At 45.4% G+C, this 16170-nt stretch overlaps 2 protein-coding genes across 4 annotated transcripts; one reads left to right on the plus strand and one right to left on the minus strand.

Moving 5' to 3' along the window:
* Positions 1–497: 497 nt before the first annotated feature.
* Positions 498–3816, plus strand: LOC142834840 (interferon alpha-inducible protein 27-like protein 2A). 3 transcript variants are annotated; one of them, XM_075947745.1, is made up of 4 exons: positions 498–595; positions 2442–2468; positions 3016–3135; positions 3593–3816. In XM_075947745.1, the coding sequence occupies exons 1-4, from the start codon at positions 574–576 to the stop codon at positions 3664–3666; spliced, it is 243 nt and encodes an 80-aa protein (XP_075803860.1). In that variant the 5' UTR covers positions 498–573; the 3' UTR covers positions 3667–3816. The 3 variants fall into 3 exon arrangements, with proteins under 3 accessions (XP_075803860.1, XP_075803857.1, XP_075803858.1); XM_075947742.1 differs by having other exon boundaries at positions 562–595; positions 2974–3135; XM_075947743.1 differs by lacking the exon at positions 498–595 and adding an exon at positions 2242–2320 and having other exon boundaries at positions 2974–3135.
* Positions 3817–6904: 3088 nt separating this feature from the next.
* Positions 6905–14409, minus strand: LOC142835232 (interferon alpha-inducible protein 27-like protein 1). The gene is made up of 6 exons (XM_075948543.1): positions 14292–14409; positions 13532–13582; positions 12603–12632; positions 11031–11061; positions 10839–10975; positions 6905–6999 (listed from the first exon to the last, which is right to left on the minus strand). Exons 1-6 carry the CDS (start codon positions 14407–14409, stop codon positions 6905–6907), a joined length of 462 nt encoding a protein of 153 aa, XP_075804658.1.
* Between the last annotated feature and the right edge of the window lie 1761 nt (positions 14410–16170).

Consider the following 16170-nt stretch of genomic DNA (forward strand, 5'->3'; position numbering starts at 1 on the left):
TCTTCTATAAATTGTCTCGGCAATGGTGCTTCTTCACAGCAATAGAAAAGTAACTAATAAAGAAGCTGGTGCCAGAAAGCAGGCCATTGCTATGACAGGCCTGACCATGCTGTCTTGGAGAGAATGTGGAAAATTTTGGTACTTTGGATTAGGAAAGGTCTTTAATGATTTAAATGGGACCAATGGGCTATTTGAGCAGGTGCTTGGAAGACAGCAGTGCTGAGAGCAATGTGGATTATGGAGAGAGAGCTCAAGAGGTCTCATAGGGGGAAAATATGAAGAACTAGGCTAGATTCGTGTGCTATTTTGGCAAAATGTAACTGCATTCCCCTCTTGTCCTAAGGGTATTCCTGAGGCTCAAACCAAAGAGTCTTGAACAAATCTGATTGGCAGAGATTTCAAGACAGTCTAATATTGGTTCTGTTGCATGTTTGTGAGTGATTATTCTACTGCAGGTCTACATTGAAGAAGCAAGCCAGTAATTAGCATCCCTCCATGGCCTCTGCATCAGCTTCTGCCTTAAAGTTCCTGCCCTGTTTGAGTTCCTGTCCTGACTTCCTTTGATGATAGACAATGATGGGGAAGCATAAAGCAGGTAAACCCTTTCCTCTCCAAGTTGCTTTTGGTCATATGTTTCATCACGGCAATAGGAACCCTGAATAAGCCAGAAATCTGCCCTGTTTCTGGAGAACAAGGGGTGCTGAGATGCATATTTTTCTATATGAATATATGACCAGGAAATACCTGTGCACCGCAATGTCAGCATTTCATTTTAGTAATTTGCAAAAGCCAGGATTAGAATTAACACCCTTAAAGGAGAGGCTGGGACAGCGAGCTAGCAGAATTTCAGGTGTTAACACGGGCATTCTGGAAGGGCAAGTGTGTAGAGACCGAGTGGGTATCAGTGGTCGGTGGGGAGGGGATGTTTAAAAGGAAAGATGGGACAATTTAGGGGGTAAGAGAAGTGATGGAGGTTTCTAGATCTGAGTCAGTATTTGCATAAGTAACTAAATTTTATCCAAAGTTACAGAAGCTTGTACTAAAAGTGTGATATCTTGTCTGAATTATATCTTGAGTAACTAGATGCCCAGAGAATAGCTCACATAGATCTAAAGAGCTAGTTCAATAGAAAGAGCCGTTTGTAAAGCAGCAGGCACAGTGTAGTCAGAATGGGTTGGTACATCTTAGGAGGGACAGAGATGGAAGGAAATTCCACAGAGACGTGCAAAGAGTTCCCTCTGCAGGACACTGATGAAATTAGATACATTTTTGTGGATCAAAGTTCTAGAAAAGAAGCTGGAACTTTGCCTGAGCTCTTGGCAAAGGTGATTAACTCTTTTTTAAATAATTTATTTATTTTTATTTTTTATGTGCACTGGTATTTTGCCTGCACACATGTCTGTGAGGGTGTCAGAGCCTCTGGCAACAGAGTTACAGGCAGTTGCGAGCTGCTTTGTGGTGGGTGCTGGGAACTGAACCTGGGTCCTCTGGAAGAACAACCAATGCTCTTAACTGCTGAACCATCTCTGCAGCCCCTGATGAACTCTTTAGGAGATTGATGACTGCAGAGAATGTTGCAAGTCCAGAGTCAAATTCTCTTGGGACATCTTTAGTACTTCTACTACCCATTCGCTGTCCCCATCTGTACCTAACATGGCATCTTTGTGGGTAAGCAAATCCTTTGTAAGACACAAACACCTGGCTCCTACCAACCACAAAGGGAGGAGCACCATCGGTTAGCACCTGAGGCCTACGGCAGAGGCTCCCCCATTGTCTCTGACCCTCCCGCTTCATGTCTTCACTATTACATGGATTTGAAATGCTTTGATCTATGGCTTTCTTTGTTCGGTTACTGCAAAAACCTCATCAAACCATTGCTGTGTGCGAAGATGACATTTTGGGTAGCCTTATCTGGATACTCAAGCATAACTCCACAATAAACTCTCATCCTCTTGCAAGTGAGAGACGTGAACTTTGTGCCCACATTTTTCTCGCTAAGTTTGTGAGTGTTGTTAGTTTCAGTTTTGATTTAGCGGCAAACAGCGCTGTGTGTGTGTGTGTGTGTGTGTGTGTGTGTGTGTGTGTGTGTGTGTGTTAAACATCAGTCAGGATAGAAACAAATCTAAAGGAAGCCATCTACTCAGAGGTAAGCAGAGGGGTGGAGCAAGTGCCTACTCCCTTATTGCTTTACAAACCTACACCTGGGAGCTGACTCATTGCAAGGGGCGGGCCATGTCTCTATTGGTTCAGGAGTCCTTCTCTCCTCAGATTTAAGTCACTTCCTAAGCTTACCAGCTAACAAGACAACTCAACATGCGGAGTTAGTAGCCCTCAGTGCTGGCGTGGGGTTGGGAACTGGGCTCCCTCACCCAAACCTGCCAAGAACTCACTGACATCAGCCAGCTCTAACCTTTCCTATCCACCCCATCTCTCTCTTGCAGAAGCTGTCACTGCTGCAATAGGAGGAGGTATGTTTCTTGTAGCTGCTCTGAGGTGGTGGGGGCTTTGTGTTTTGCGGCAGGTTCCACTCCAGCTCCTAACTTCTGCGGGATTATGGAGCTGCCTGGGTGAAGAGCCAGGGCCAGAGCTGTGTTTACGCCTGGGACAAGATTTAGCTTTCCTGCCCAGCTTAAGGTTCCCTGCCTAACTTCTCCTTCAGGCCTCGTATATGATAAGCAACAAGTGGAGAATTCACTGGGGGAGGGAAGGGACAACTATTTAAAACTGCAGCAGTTAATTTTACCTAATACAACCCTGAAGGATGATAACTTCTCCAGGGTCACATAACTTGGTAAGACCCTGGCTCTGTCAGATCCACTGACCTCTCGGCCTCCACCTGGCTCCCTGCCCTATCCTTCTTTACCTTGGGACTCTTTCCCTGCTGTTCAGAATAGAAAGACCTCTGAAACTGTCTAGGATTTCTTGAGTGAGTCTTTCCCCTGAGCCTGTACCACCCAGCTCCTCTTCCCACAGTTGTGGCTGTAGCAGCTGTTCCTGTAGCCCTGACTGTCATAGGCTTCACGGGGACAGGAATAGCAGGAGCATCCATAGCAGCCAAGATGATGTCAGCAGTTGCAATTGCCAATGGGGGTGGAGTTGCAGCAGGAAGCCTGGTGGCCACACTGCAGTCAGTGGGTAAGTGTCCCTCAAGGCAAAATGACTGGAGAGCCAGCCAAGGACAACATCTCCCTTCCTCTCTCTCCTTTCTCACCTTTCGTCACCTGTGTCTTCTAGTTCTGTCCCTGGTTTCTGGTTCATGATGAGTGAGGCTGGGATGTGGTGCAGGGTAAGGGATGCTGGATGGCAGAGCAGGAAGGAGCCCTGGTCCAAGATTCATGCTCCCTGGGCTCTGAATCTTCCCTAACTGGGTGTCCTTCTCCAGTGTGTTCCCCTCTGTATTGTAATGTAGAGAGGATATTCCTCTCTGGAGAGCTCTTTCTTCTGTATCTCGGCTTACCCGAATCTGTCTTCTCCTTCTAGTCTAGTTTGAGTATCTCTATTTAAAGCAGAGCCCCAAAGGTTCATACAAAAAGACAGTGGGGCATTTCTAAGCCTCGGGCTACTGACTGTCACTGCACTGTCTCCTTCCCAGGGGTCCTTGGACTTTCGACAACAACGAACGCAATCCTGGGAGGTGTTGGGGCAGCTATTGGATACTTGTTTTGAACTTAGGAGATGATACCTCTACCAGTTGACCCCAAAGCCTATAAGGACTCATCAGGAGACAGTGTATCTATCCCGAGATGACCCTCTAAATCCCTCAATGTTGTCAAAAAAAATGATCAAAAATAAAGGCCTTATCCTGGCGTCCCTATCTTTGTTCATGGTGGTTCTTTGTGGACTGGGAGTTTCAAGTCTTTAGGTTTTCTAAGCCAGACTCAGGCAAGAGATAAAAGGGAGGTGACAGATTGGCCAGTACACAGTCAGTAGGTAGAAGGCTTTACATGGTTCCCGTCTTAGTGAAGATAGGTTGGGTGGTATGAGAGTTCTTGGGGATGTCATGAACCTCACTTTTTCCTCATTAAAGGTTGGCCTAACAGAGGTTCCTGTCCTGGGGCAAAGGTTAGAGGTAGCCAAGAGCATTGACCCCAGAGCCTTTGATCCTTTATAATCAAGGTTCTGGATATGCAGGCTGGTGAGCAGAACAGACCTAACCCACTGTACTGCTGAAAGACTGACAGAGAACTAACAGGGACGCACTGGGCTAAGCCAATGCACTGGTGCCTCAGGAAAGAGAATCAAAAATGGTCACCAAATGTCTATAAAAATGAAGAGGAGGCTTAAATTCCTGCCTTATGTTCTGGAACCCTGACCACACCCTCACCCAAGGTCAGAAGTCATCGCCCTTGTGAAGCATGATGCAGCATTGAGCAGGGTCCACACTGACACACAAAAGACTTCGAGGCAGGAGGAGTCTGGTATTTGTAAGACAATTATGACACAGGACACTGTTCACTGTGGTGACAGGTACCAGGCACATTCATAGAATACAACAAGAGGTTGGCATCTGACCTCATGCAAAGATCATGAAATACGGGACATGGGAAGGCATGCAGAAGTCCATGAGGGGAGCACACAGAGTGAGATGAGGTTGTGCGCAGGCGTCTGTGAGGTCTGGTCTCATGAGCTGGACTGCAGTCACCTGCAGGCAATCAAGAAGAGGCTCTGCTGCATTACTGTCTGCCAACAGGCTGGCTGGGTTGATGGCTGAAGTTTTACAGAAAAAGGCTTGGGGCAGCCGGGAGGTGGTGGTGCACACCTTTAAGAATGAAAGAAAGAGGGGGCTGGAGAAATGGCTCAGAGGTTAAGAGCATTGCCTGCTCTTTCAAAGATCCTGAGTTCAATTCCCAGCAACCACATGGTGGCTCACAACCATCTGTAATGGGGTCTGGTGCCCTCTTCTGGCCTGCAGCCATACACACAGACAAAATATTGTATACATAACAAATAAATATTTTTTTAAAAAAAGAATGAAAGAAAGAAACAGATGTGCGGCTGGTCCAGGAGAAGTGCTTAATAATGCATTATTCCAACATTGGATCCCACCACTCTAGGGTCCCCCTCAAGAATGCCTAAATCGAGTGTGTGGTGTTGGGAATATGTCCTGGCCCAAAGCCAGTTTGCCAGCTTCTTTTATTAGCATAGCTGTAGTGGCCAATAGTGACCAACCGACAGAAACAGGATCAAGTCTGTTAGATAGAGAAGCCACTTGCCTCTTCCAGGGTCCCAATACCTGTGCTATGATGCCTCCCCTATTTGAAACCATTTACAGAAGAGGGGATTTTCTTGTCTCCTCTTCCTTTCCTGATTTCTCCAGCTTCCCCCCTGGGATCTCTTCTATAGGTCTTCCTGAAGGGTGCCACCACTACTCAGTTGAATCTTTTGTTTGGCATTTTTCCCCACATAGTCATAGTTATTTTTAACCGTTTAAGTGATCTTCAATAATTTGGCCTAATTATATCTAACTTCAGGAGTTTCTTTCTAGTACCCGGGGCTGAGTGCACAACAAAACCAATACTATAGCTGGCTGCATTTCTTGTCTTTCTGTGTCTATGGGATTGGACATCAGGTGAGGCTCACAGAAGCGCCTTGGGATCCTGTGGGTGATTCCTGGGACTCTTGTGTTACCTCTCTCACCTAGACACACTGGTAACTTTTCTAGCAGCATCCTTCAATCCTTGTATAAAGGACCTGGGAAAAGTGCTCAAAGCCTCCTTACCTTGGGCAATATTGGAATTTGAGTCAGCTCAGGAAGAAGAGAAAACCCACTCTAAGAGGGTTGGCTGTCTGGCAGTGATCCTCTGCTTGGCCCAAAGGTGGTTTTTCTACTCCCATGGCTGGGTCTGTCCCTTCTGCAATGAAGAGGGTGACAAGGAGCTGTTGGCTGTCATTCCAGGTCACTGCTGGGCATAAAAACTGTCTCTAGGAGACTAAAGAGAACTTGAGGTTTTTCAGGGGTTGGTGGATTTGGAATCTTCCAATTCTACAGATAGCTGCTTTGAAAAGGAGGCATGAATGTTGAAAGGCAGAGAGGGGAGAGCCCTTGACTCTGGGGACACCAAGGGGTGCTCCCTTAGAGGTAGGATGAGGACTGCCTCTGCCCCAGGGAAATTCCTCCTGGAGCCCCCATAGCTAGAGCCACTCTGCCTCTGTGGAAGTGGGTGGGGGCCCAAGTAGAAGATACTACCACTTCCCCAGACCTAATGTGACCAGAGAACTGTTTTCCCCTCCCCACGCATGGCCAAGGCCTGTGCTGGGCACACAAAGGGGGAAGTCAGTTTTCTCCAGTGAGGCTGTGGAACTGAGAGAACAGGCAGAGGTTTTGGGTTTCTCTGGTGACCTAGCAGAGACAAAAGTTTTAAATGCAGGCCACCAGTAATAATCACTGGGTATGTCGTGCAGAGGTCGGTAGGGATACAAACCTGGCTCTGGCTTTGAGATGAGTGGCTTAAAGCAGGATGTCGTGCTAAACTTCTCATAGAGATTGAGCCAACCTGCACCTGCCTGGGATCTGGGAAGACATTTAGGTCAACTCCCCATGTGGAGCCACTGAGGAGGTGACCTGCTCAGAGCTATGGTATCAGTAGCAGGGCAAAGGGCAACTTCTGTTTGTGGGCTGAGATTTCTCCACCTGAGCACTCACCTACCCCTGTGTCTCTGTGAGAAGATGGTGGGAGAAGGAGGTGAGCCTACCACACACAAGCCCAGGGAACAGAGGCGAGAGTCCCTGCTCAGCCTTCACCACACAAACAGCGCACATGATAAAGAAAAATGCTGGCAACAACTCCATTTTATTTCTTATTTCGAATTGGGTATTTGAATTGACTGATTGTACCCTGGGGTTAACTGATTGCTCTCTTGATTGGACAAGCTGGGGGTATCACCTCTGCCTCCATGTCCCCTTTCAGAGCAGAGAGGGGCCAGAACACTCAGATGCCCTGAGAGCAGATCCTGCAGAGCACAAAAGGAACTTAGATGACAAGGGGAGTCCTGCAGCTCCTGCGGAAGAAACAAAGGATAAAAACTGTGAGATGGGAAGAAACTGTGGGTCACAGAGGGTCATAGTTACCAGGTCATTCAGGATGGCACGAAGTACTGAATCTCCACAGAATCCTCCTTATTTCCAAATTCTCAGGATCAGTGTGTAGCACAGTCACTTTACAAAGAATGTCTCAATGCTGAAACTCCAGGGAATGCCAATCCATCTGGATAACATCCCCTCTGTAGGGAAGAAGGTTGGACCAAGGTGGAGCTTTGAAACTCAGACAAGCTGGTCAGGGTTCCTTTCCTCCCTCCTCTACCTCCCCTGCTAAAACCCTGAAAGAAGATAAAGCAGGAAGTGAGAAGCTGGACTATGTCTTGCCCTCCCTCTAGTCCTCCTGCCATGATACTTACCTGATGTGAGATTTCCTTCTGAATTCTGTGACTATAATTGGTTAATGAATAAAGACTCTACATTGTCCTGTGGGCATAGTAGAGCTAGGCAGGGAAAACTAAACTGAATTCTGGGAGAAAGAAGGCAAAGTCAGAGGCTCCAAGCAACCGCTGCTGGGAACAGATGAGCCTGAACCTTGCTGGTAAGCCACAGACATGTGGTGGTACACAGATTGATAAAAATAGGTTAAATTAAGAGGTAAGAGCTAGCCAATAAAAAGCTAGAGCTAATGGACCAAGCAGTGATTTAATTAATACAGTTTCTGTGTGGTTATTGGGGGCTGAACAGCCAGGAATAAACAAGCAGTCTCATACAACAAATTGGCACCCAATGTGTGCTAGCTAAATTCACATGAAACCTGAGAGGGCTTGGAAAGGTATTCTAGAAACAAAAAAAAACAAAGTTTAGTCACATTTTTTTTTTATTGAGAAAAGGAAAAAAAACAAGTTTCCGCCTCCTCCCAGCCTCCCATTTCCCTCCCCCTCCTCTTACCCCTCTCCCCCTCCCCCTACTCCTCTCCCCCTTCATTTACCGGATGTGCTCTGCTTGCTGGCGGCATGCAGCAGCTTCTTTAAAAGAGCTCTTCCTGATTCAGTGGTGAGCAATAAAAAAAAAACAAAGAAAAATCGAACCCACACGGTTTCAAAACGACAGCACAAACTGCGTTGGCTCTTTCAGGAGGCCGAGTACTTGAATGGCGTTTGTGGACACAGATGCTTGTGTGCCCACTTAGAGTTGGGTAGAAAGTAGCTGAGACCATGCCCATAGCTCAGGGCTCCCTGCCTAGGCAGGCGACGGGATCAGGTCTACTAGGCTTGCACAAGCAGGAGAGCATGAGAGATTCCTGCTGTTACTGTACACAGAGATATTTCCAGGCCATGCCTTGTGCTGCATGGCAGATTTAGCTATTACTCAGATAAAAGGGGTTTATGTGCTGCACCCCTCTTCTCAGAATTAAAGTGGTGAGCACAGCTCGTACCTGGCGGTCCCAGAGCTGGTGGTAATGGTAAGTCTGCCATTTTGAAAAGCAGAGAGAAGCAGAGTCAGAACCCAGGTTTTTTGTGGCCAAGCTGCTTACCATTTTAAAAGCTCTCTAGGACAGAAAAGGATTACAAATACACAATAGGACAGATTCAGACATAAAAGAACTCTAAATGAGACACGGTGTTGGGTAAATGTACATAGGCTTGGGAGAGAGAAGAAAAAGAGTAAAGAGACAGTAAATGTAATATAAAAGAGTACAGACAGTCATAAAGATAATAAAGTAAATATGAAACTTGTAGAAAAAGTAATAGTGTAAGAAAAATAAGTCATGTAAAGATGGAATATACATAAGAGAGTCTGGATTATGTATATTATTGTGTTTTCTTTGAATTTTTTTGACTGTGAAGGAGCTAAGTGCCGAGAGACTTTTTTATTGTATGAGCTGCTAAGATAAACTAGCATGTATATTATAAAGGCATTATTACTTCAGAATTTGGGTCTAAGGATTTGTTGCTTTGGAAAAGAGGTTCTTGTTTTGTTTCCACAGAGGATGAGAACCTGTGGATTCATTCCAGGCTAATGTAGTTTGATGGACCAAGATCCCCCAAAAGGTTGCTGTGAACACCCCCAAAAATTACTTTGCTCAACAAAAAACAGGAGGAAGTTTGGAGAGAATTATGCCTAAATTCCCAAATATTGTTTATAGATGTTTGTTTATATTTAAAGGGGGATATTCTATTATATTCTATAACAAAGGGGATATTATATAGAATATATTATATATGGTAATATATAATATATATTATATATATTTCTGCTCTTGATTAAAGTGTTGTGTTTGTGCAGCTCATTTAAAAATGTAATGTATAATTAAGAAACATAGGTTAATTGACATTCATCTATAATAGTCAAGTTTGTAGTCATGTTGGTTAGGTTTTCTAGATATACAGAGATATATTTCAGATAGGTATTCTCCAAATCTTTCAGAGACCTTCAGAATATGGCATTTAAGATGCTTAAGAACTTAGTACTTTTCATGACAGTAAGACACATCTGATCCTGGCAGCACCAAATACTTCAAGAGGAAGATGGGCATCAAAGAGGCTCCTTATGAAGTTTGTTAGCCTTTTCAGCAAGAAACTGTTCTTGCATGTAGCTTGATGCTATTCTATATGAACCGGACATGCAGGACCCACAGAGAAAGACTGCTGACCTAGCCTAAAGGTGACATGGACCTTCGAGGTTCCTGCTACATGAAAGAATCTGCAGACATTCTGCAGGACACAGAAAAAAGTGACTGACAAACTGCCAATATAGGCGGAACGGTCCTGAAATTTCCTGCTTCATAGAAAAGTCTGCCAGACACTATGAGACTGTAGGCTAAAGATTGGATGCCACAAAGTTACAGAAGAACTTTGGGTGACTGTCCAGGCAGCAAGATGTCTCTGTCAATTCTAGCGTGGTGTGGGAGGTCCTTCTGTCTATGTGTTGCTTTATTGGTTAATGAATAAAGAAACTGCCTTGAGCCTATGGCAGGGAAGAACAGAACTAGGCAGGGAAAGCTAAGCTATATGCTGGAAGAAAGAAGAGCAGAGTTAGAGAGAGGCCATGGAGCCCCATCAGAAACAGACGCTGGAACTTTAGCTGGTAAACCACATGGCAATACACAGATTAATAGAAATGGGTTAAATTAATATGTAAGAGTCAGCCAATGAGAAGATAGAGCTATGGGCCAAGCAGTGATTTAATTAATATGGTTTCCGTGTGATCATTTAGGTTCTGGGTGACCAGGATGAATAAGCGGCTTGCTACTACACTAGAGTTTTAGAGGTCACTTACAATGTACGTCCTATTTAGTTAGGTAATATTATATCCTTCTGGAATCTTTGATGGAGTTGAAGAATAGATATTTATAGTTACAATTTTCCTTAGCTATGATAAAAGATAAAGTAGATATGAATATTGTAACTGTAATCTTGTTTAATACCTGTTTTTTATATGTAATTTTACTATGTTAAAATTAAAACTTTCTTTTTTTATTTAAACAGAAAAGGGGAAATGGTGTAGGAGGTCCTTCTGTCTGTGTGTTGCTTTTATTGGTTAATGAATAGAGAAACTGCTTTGGCCTATAGCAAGGCAGAACTTAGCTAGGTGGAGAAAACTAAACTAAGTGCTGGGAGATAGAAGGTGGAGTCAGTGAGAAGCCATGTAGCCCTGCCAGAGACAGATGCTGGAACTTTACCTGGTAAGCCACAGCCTCGTGGTGTTACACAGATAAATGAAGATGGGTTAATTTATGAGTTAGTCAGAAATACGCTTAAGCTATTGGCCCAAAAGTATTGCGAATAATATAGTTTCTGTGTGATTATTTTGGAACTGAGCAGCTGGGAACAAACAAGTAACATCACACTACACTTACCCACTGACTGCAGAGTGGCCACCAGACTACCAGCTGCAACTCCACCCCCATTAGCAATAGCTGACAAGAACATCATCTTAGCTGCTAGAGAGGAGGCAGCAATTCCCGTCCCAGTGAAACCCACAGCACTGTCATGGCTGTGGGAAAAGGGGCAGAGTCAGGTGGATTTGTAAAAAGGGACTCCCAACACACTGGGTCAAAATGGAGTGGGTGCTGCTGGGGTCTGGAAAAAGGGAGAATGAGCAGAGCAGACTGGGCCAGATCTTTTCCTCTTCCCTCTAAGGCCTCCTTGGAAAAGCCCAGGTGGAAAGTGGGGCCAGAGGCAGCTCTGAACCAGAGAACCGGAAGTTAGAGCCAGAAAGCATAGGCAAAGAGTAGATGTTTGTCACTGAAGATAGAGTGAGTCCTGGGCTGGCTCTAAAGGGTAGCAAGGCCTTCATCAAGAAAGGTGCTGCTGGTGCCTTGGTGTCTGTCCTGGTCTAATGCTGGGATATGAGCAAAGTATACCCAAAGCCAAAAGTCCAAAGATCGTGTTTACAGAGGATCACATCTTGCCCAGGAGATGGGAGATCCGAGGGACACAACTGTTGAGACAGAAGGAGGTGTCAAGAGCCCTGCTGTATCTACAGTGAGCAAGTAAGGTGCCACCAAGCTGGTGGGGCCTGCATAGCATGTCTAGTATGTTCCTACTCTTTGCCTATATAGTTCTACGGTCCCCTGGAAATCTCTAAATGAGCTCAACAAGCTCATTGTTTTTCAAGGAAACAGGAGCTCAGAAGAGTTTAAATACATTCACTCGGCCCCATGGTGACTATTCTCACAGAGGGTGACAGGTGTCTGCTAAAGATGTGGCCTCTGACTGCACGGCACTGCCTCCTTGTGGAGGCCCACAGAAGTGAATCCCTTCCACGTCGACAAATGGTCAGAGAGTTCAGATCTGTTCTTGCTCCATCAAGGTTGTAAGACAGGATATTTTGACCTAAGGTGTGGTTTAAAATGCTTTGCTTAGACAAAAGGATATTGTGTTCTAGGGTGGTTACTTGGTGTTTTAAGATGTGAGGAGGTAATCACATTTACGTGTTCTTTATATCATGGTAAAGAAGTCTTTTGCCCTCCCCCATTCTGGATTGGGGCAGATAAGGGATATGGTAAATAAATTTGGCAGATCAGAGTATGCAGTGGATGCCCTCCTGCTTCTATCAATTATGTCTTAATCCTCATCCCTCCTGCCAAGCATAGACTAACAAGTCGAGTGGGACCCTGAGACCTCCTTGTTTCAGTTCTCTCTCTCTCTCTCTCTCTCTCTCTCTCTCTCTCTCTCTCTCTCTCTCTCTTGACTATGTTACTATCATAATTACTTCTCTATTGCTGTGATGAAATAACATGACCAAGACAGCTTATAGAAAAATCATTTTATTTAATTTTTAATGATTATTTTTGTTTTATGTACATTGGTATTTTGCCTGATGTATGTCTGTGTGAGGGTGTTGACTCACTTAGAGGTAGCCTTTCAGGCAGTTGTACACTGCCATGTGGGTGCTGGAAATTGAACTCAGGACTTCTGGAAGAGGCCAGTGAGTGTTCCTAACCTCTGAGCCAATTCTCCAGTCCGAGGTCCTTCTTTGGAGACACTTCCTTCCTCCCATCTACAGCCTTGCCCTGCACCTGCAGGGAAGTCTCCTGGGGCAACATGGGCTGCTTCCTGGCTCCTTGTTTACCGGGAGGGTAGGAGCGGACTTGCACCCCTTCCCTGAAGATACTTACCTCCCCCAAGCACAGCAACAGCAGCCTTGGCTAGAAAGGAAAAGAGAATCCTGTGAGAGGATCCACACTGTCCCCACACCATCCTGCTTACAGGAAGGATCGAGCCCTGTCTGTCCCTCCCTGAGAGAGAGAGGACCCACATGCATTTGTCTTCCCTGAGGAGGCACAGGCAGCTTGGCTCTGGAGAAACTCAGACATCTCAGATGGATTTGCTCTGTTCTTCCATTATTTCCCTGCTTGCTGTTTGCCTGTTGTGGGGAAGGAAGTCTGATGTGGTTACCTTTTCTGTTCTCTGTAGCCCCCAAAGAAGGTTAGGTTCAAACAAAACAAAAACAAAACCAGCTGGGGATACAGGCTGATAAGGAAATGACTATCCTGGCTCCATGAGAAAAGAAAAAAGAAAAGAACACTATTCCTGTGGGTATCCCTCTCAGTGAGCACAGAGTACTGGGACTGTAATTGACTTTCCTATTTGATTGATGGAGGCCTTAACCACCATTATGGTCCAGAACATGGATAGCAGGCAGGCAGTCATATGATGCTTTTGGAACCTCAAAATCTAAACCCAGTGCCAGGCAGTGGTGGCACTTGTCTTTAATCCCAGCACTCGGGAGGCAGAGACAGGATATAATAATCCACTATATTAGTAAAAGAAGCAGTAAAAGTTGCATTGGAAATGAAAACTGCCATATTACCTGTTATCCAGCAGGTGGCACTGTTGCCAAGACATGACTAGAATCAATGCAAAGGTGACAGAAACCTTTGTTTCAGTGTCCACCTTGATATTTGTTAAAGACTGGAAAATATGAGTTGCTCAACAAAGTAAATGTAATTACATCAATTCCATACATGGAGCCAGAAACCTAGAATCCAGGGGCAGAGAACAGCAACCCAGAAGCTGCATATGCCACTTCCCAACAAAGAGTCACCCAGAGGGGTTGCAGCATTTGGCAACCGCTTGCGCTCTGACTTGCACTGCACTGCAACGGGGACTTAAAAACCAGTCAGGAAAAAGCAAACCAGGTGGGCAGAGACTGTCTGGGCTCGTGGAACCTGGGAGGCATGGAGTTTAAATCCACGTGGGTGCCAGGTGTGGATGTAAGTCACAAAACAATCCCACACCAGTTTGGAATTATGATTAATAAAAGGATTATTTATTTAAGGGAAAACTTACAGATCACTGTCCTAGACAACAGCCCTCTGTGTGACCAGGAACAGAGTCTAGTAGCTGGAAGAGGAGCTGGAAGCAAGAGAGCGAGAGCAAGCAGGGCTGCTGCTGTTTTTTTTAAAGCAAAAGAGACCATGCCCAAGTGGGCTGGTATCTTAAAGGCTATTGGCTGAAGGAGCTCCCACAGCACTTCCCTTCACCATAGGGCTACTAGTTAATTAGAAGCAGGGTCAGCGTTTGCCAGTGTCAGTTATCAGACACTCTCTGTATCCCACAGAAGGTAGGAAATTCTCAGGCTAGAGAGAAGTGCTTCATGGTAGGGTCTAATTGCATCCAGGTCAAGCACCTGTGATGCAAACATGTTAATCTGGATGTTACTTGAGAAACATGCTCGGATGGACTAAGGCTCCACGACACTGTTCCCTCCTCCAGGAAGTTTTCCCAGATTCCTTTGAACAGATGTTGTACTCTCTGAAACTGCCCCCTTACTCCCCACTCTCGAACTTTCCGTGGGCACTCACCCTGTAAACCAGCTGGTATGGTGCCAGAGACTGTCCCTCCAGCTTTGACCACGGCTGCAGAAATTGTTATCCTTGAGACAAGGGAAGCCACCATCATACCTGTTCCAGACAACACCATGGAGCCCAGTAGAGGTTCCAAACACCACCCAAACCTGTGAAAAGAAGGGAAATTTTGATGAGGAGATTGCGGAACCAGGGGTGAATTCCCACCAATCAGTTGAAAACCCTGAGACTCCAGGGTATATAGACTGCCTGCCAAGAATTGGTGGTTAACAGTGGGCCTGGCCCCAGCCTTGAGGTGCAAGATCCTGCCCCTATGAAATAGACAGGGAATCAGGAACCATTTCAGCCACTGCAAGTGATTTGCTTCAGGGCTTAAGCATCCATGGCAAAGACATTAGACACAAATCAATCAGGTCCAGCTGCTTACAAATGGCAGGTTCTTACTATGTTACCCCTAACTTGAGCTTAATGGGGCAGGTAGAGCCTTGGGTCCCTTCCCTTCTGGGTAAACAGCTTTGATGATAGATTCCTCTGCTAAAACAAAAGGAAGGTCAGAGAGGGACTGTACACTGGCCTCTCTTCAGACTCCGAGGGCCTTTGCCACTTGAGGCTAGGGCTTCAGAAAGGAGCAATCTGTCTCCTGACCTCACCCAAGGGAGAGTTCCTGAGGAAGCTGGAATGACACCCACCAATAACAACCACAGCATCCCTACCCTCCACCCATCCCTGCTGGATCTTGGACATGTTTCTGGAAAATCCACTGTGGTTGAAGACATACCTAGAGATGCAAGCAGCCAGTGAACTGGTTTTCATTTTCCTTGCTCTCTCCAGGCCTGAGAAACCCATTCTTGCTGAAGACACACCCAGTGTGATCCAAGGCAGCCAGTGAGACAGTTTTCTTTTCTTTTCTTTCTTTTTTTTCCCCCTGTTCTCTCCAACCCTGGAAAACATCCACTGTGGCTGAAAACTCACACAATGATGGAAGGCAGCCCATGAGATGGTTTTGTTTTCCTTGCTCTCTCCAGGGCTTTGTTATTTCCATAACTGAGGCCTTCTGAGTGTTACTGTGTTCGCAATGTATTGTAACATATTACTTCTTTGCCAGGGTTGTTTTGAAGAGACGAGACTAAAGCCATTTTAAACCCAGGCCCGATCTTTGAGAGAGTCTAACTTAGCAGGAACCCCACCCCATGTAGCTGGGAATTCAGAGAAAAGCCACAACTGGCCCCAAAACTGCCTGGCTGCCCAGAGACTTGAGGACAGCCAATCAGAAGCTGGGCAAACAAGTTTTCTTTGTTTTTTGTTTTTTTTTTAACAGTTACCTGGTGATTTTGTGGAAAGTTACAAAAATCTCCTCCTGGGGCTGGAGAGATGGCTCAGATGCTCTTCCAAAGGTCCTGAGTTCAATTCCCAGCAACCACATGGTGGCTCACAACCACCTGTAATGAGGTCTGGTGCCCTCTTCTGGCCTGCAGTCATACACACAAACAGAATATTGTATACATAATAAATAAATAAATTTAAAAAAATATCTCCTCCTGACTGACTTAAAGCCAACTATCCCCCTACTCAATCTGGTAATGCCAATGTATGTAATTCCCTACTTGGTTTTTTTTTTTCTTTTAAAGATCCCCTGCACTGTGAGTTTGGGGCTTTTCTCCCTCACCAGCTGCATCAGGTGTGTGGGACAAGAGCTTGCAAGTCTGTACAATAAAGAAACTTGTATAATTGCATCACAAGTAGACTCCATGGTGGTCTTGCTGGTGGGTCTCAGGACTCACACATAACAGTTTTTTTTTTTACCCCTCCTCACCTATGACAGTGACGGGGTAGAAACTTGAAGAAATAAAATTGATGCTATGAAGGTTTACTAATA

Source organism: Microtus pennsylvanicus, chromosome 14 (assembly GCF_037038515.1).
Source record: "Microtus pennsylvanicus isolate mMicPen1 chromosome 14, mMicPen1.hap1, whole genome shotgun sequence".
NCBI classification, from domain to species: domain Eukaryota; kingdom Metazoa; phylum Chordata; class Mammalia; order Rodentia; family Cricetidae; genus Microtus; species Microtus pennsylvanicus.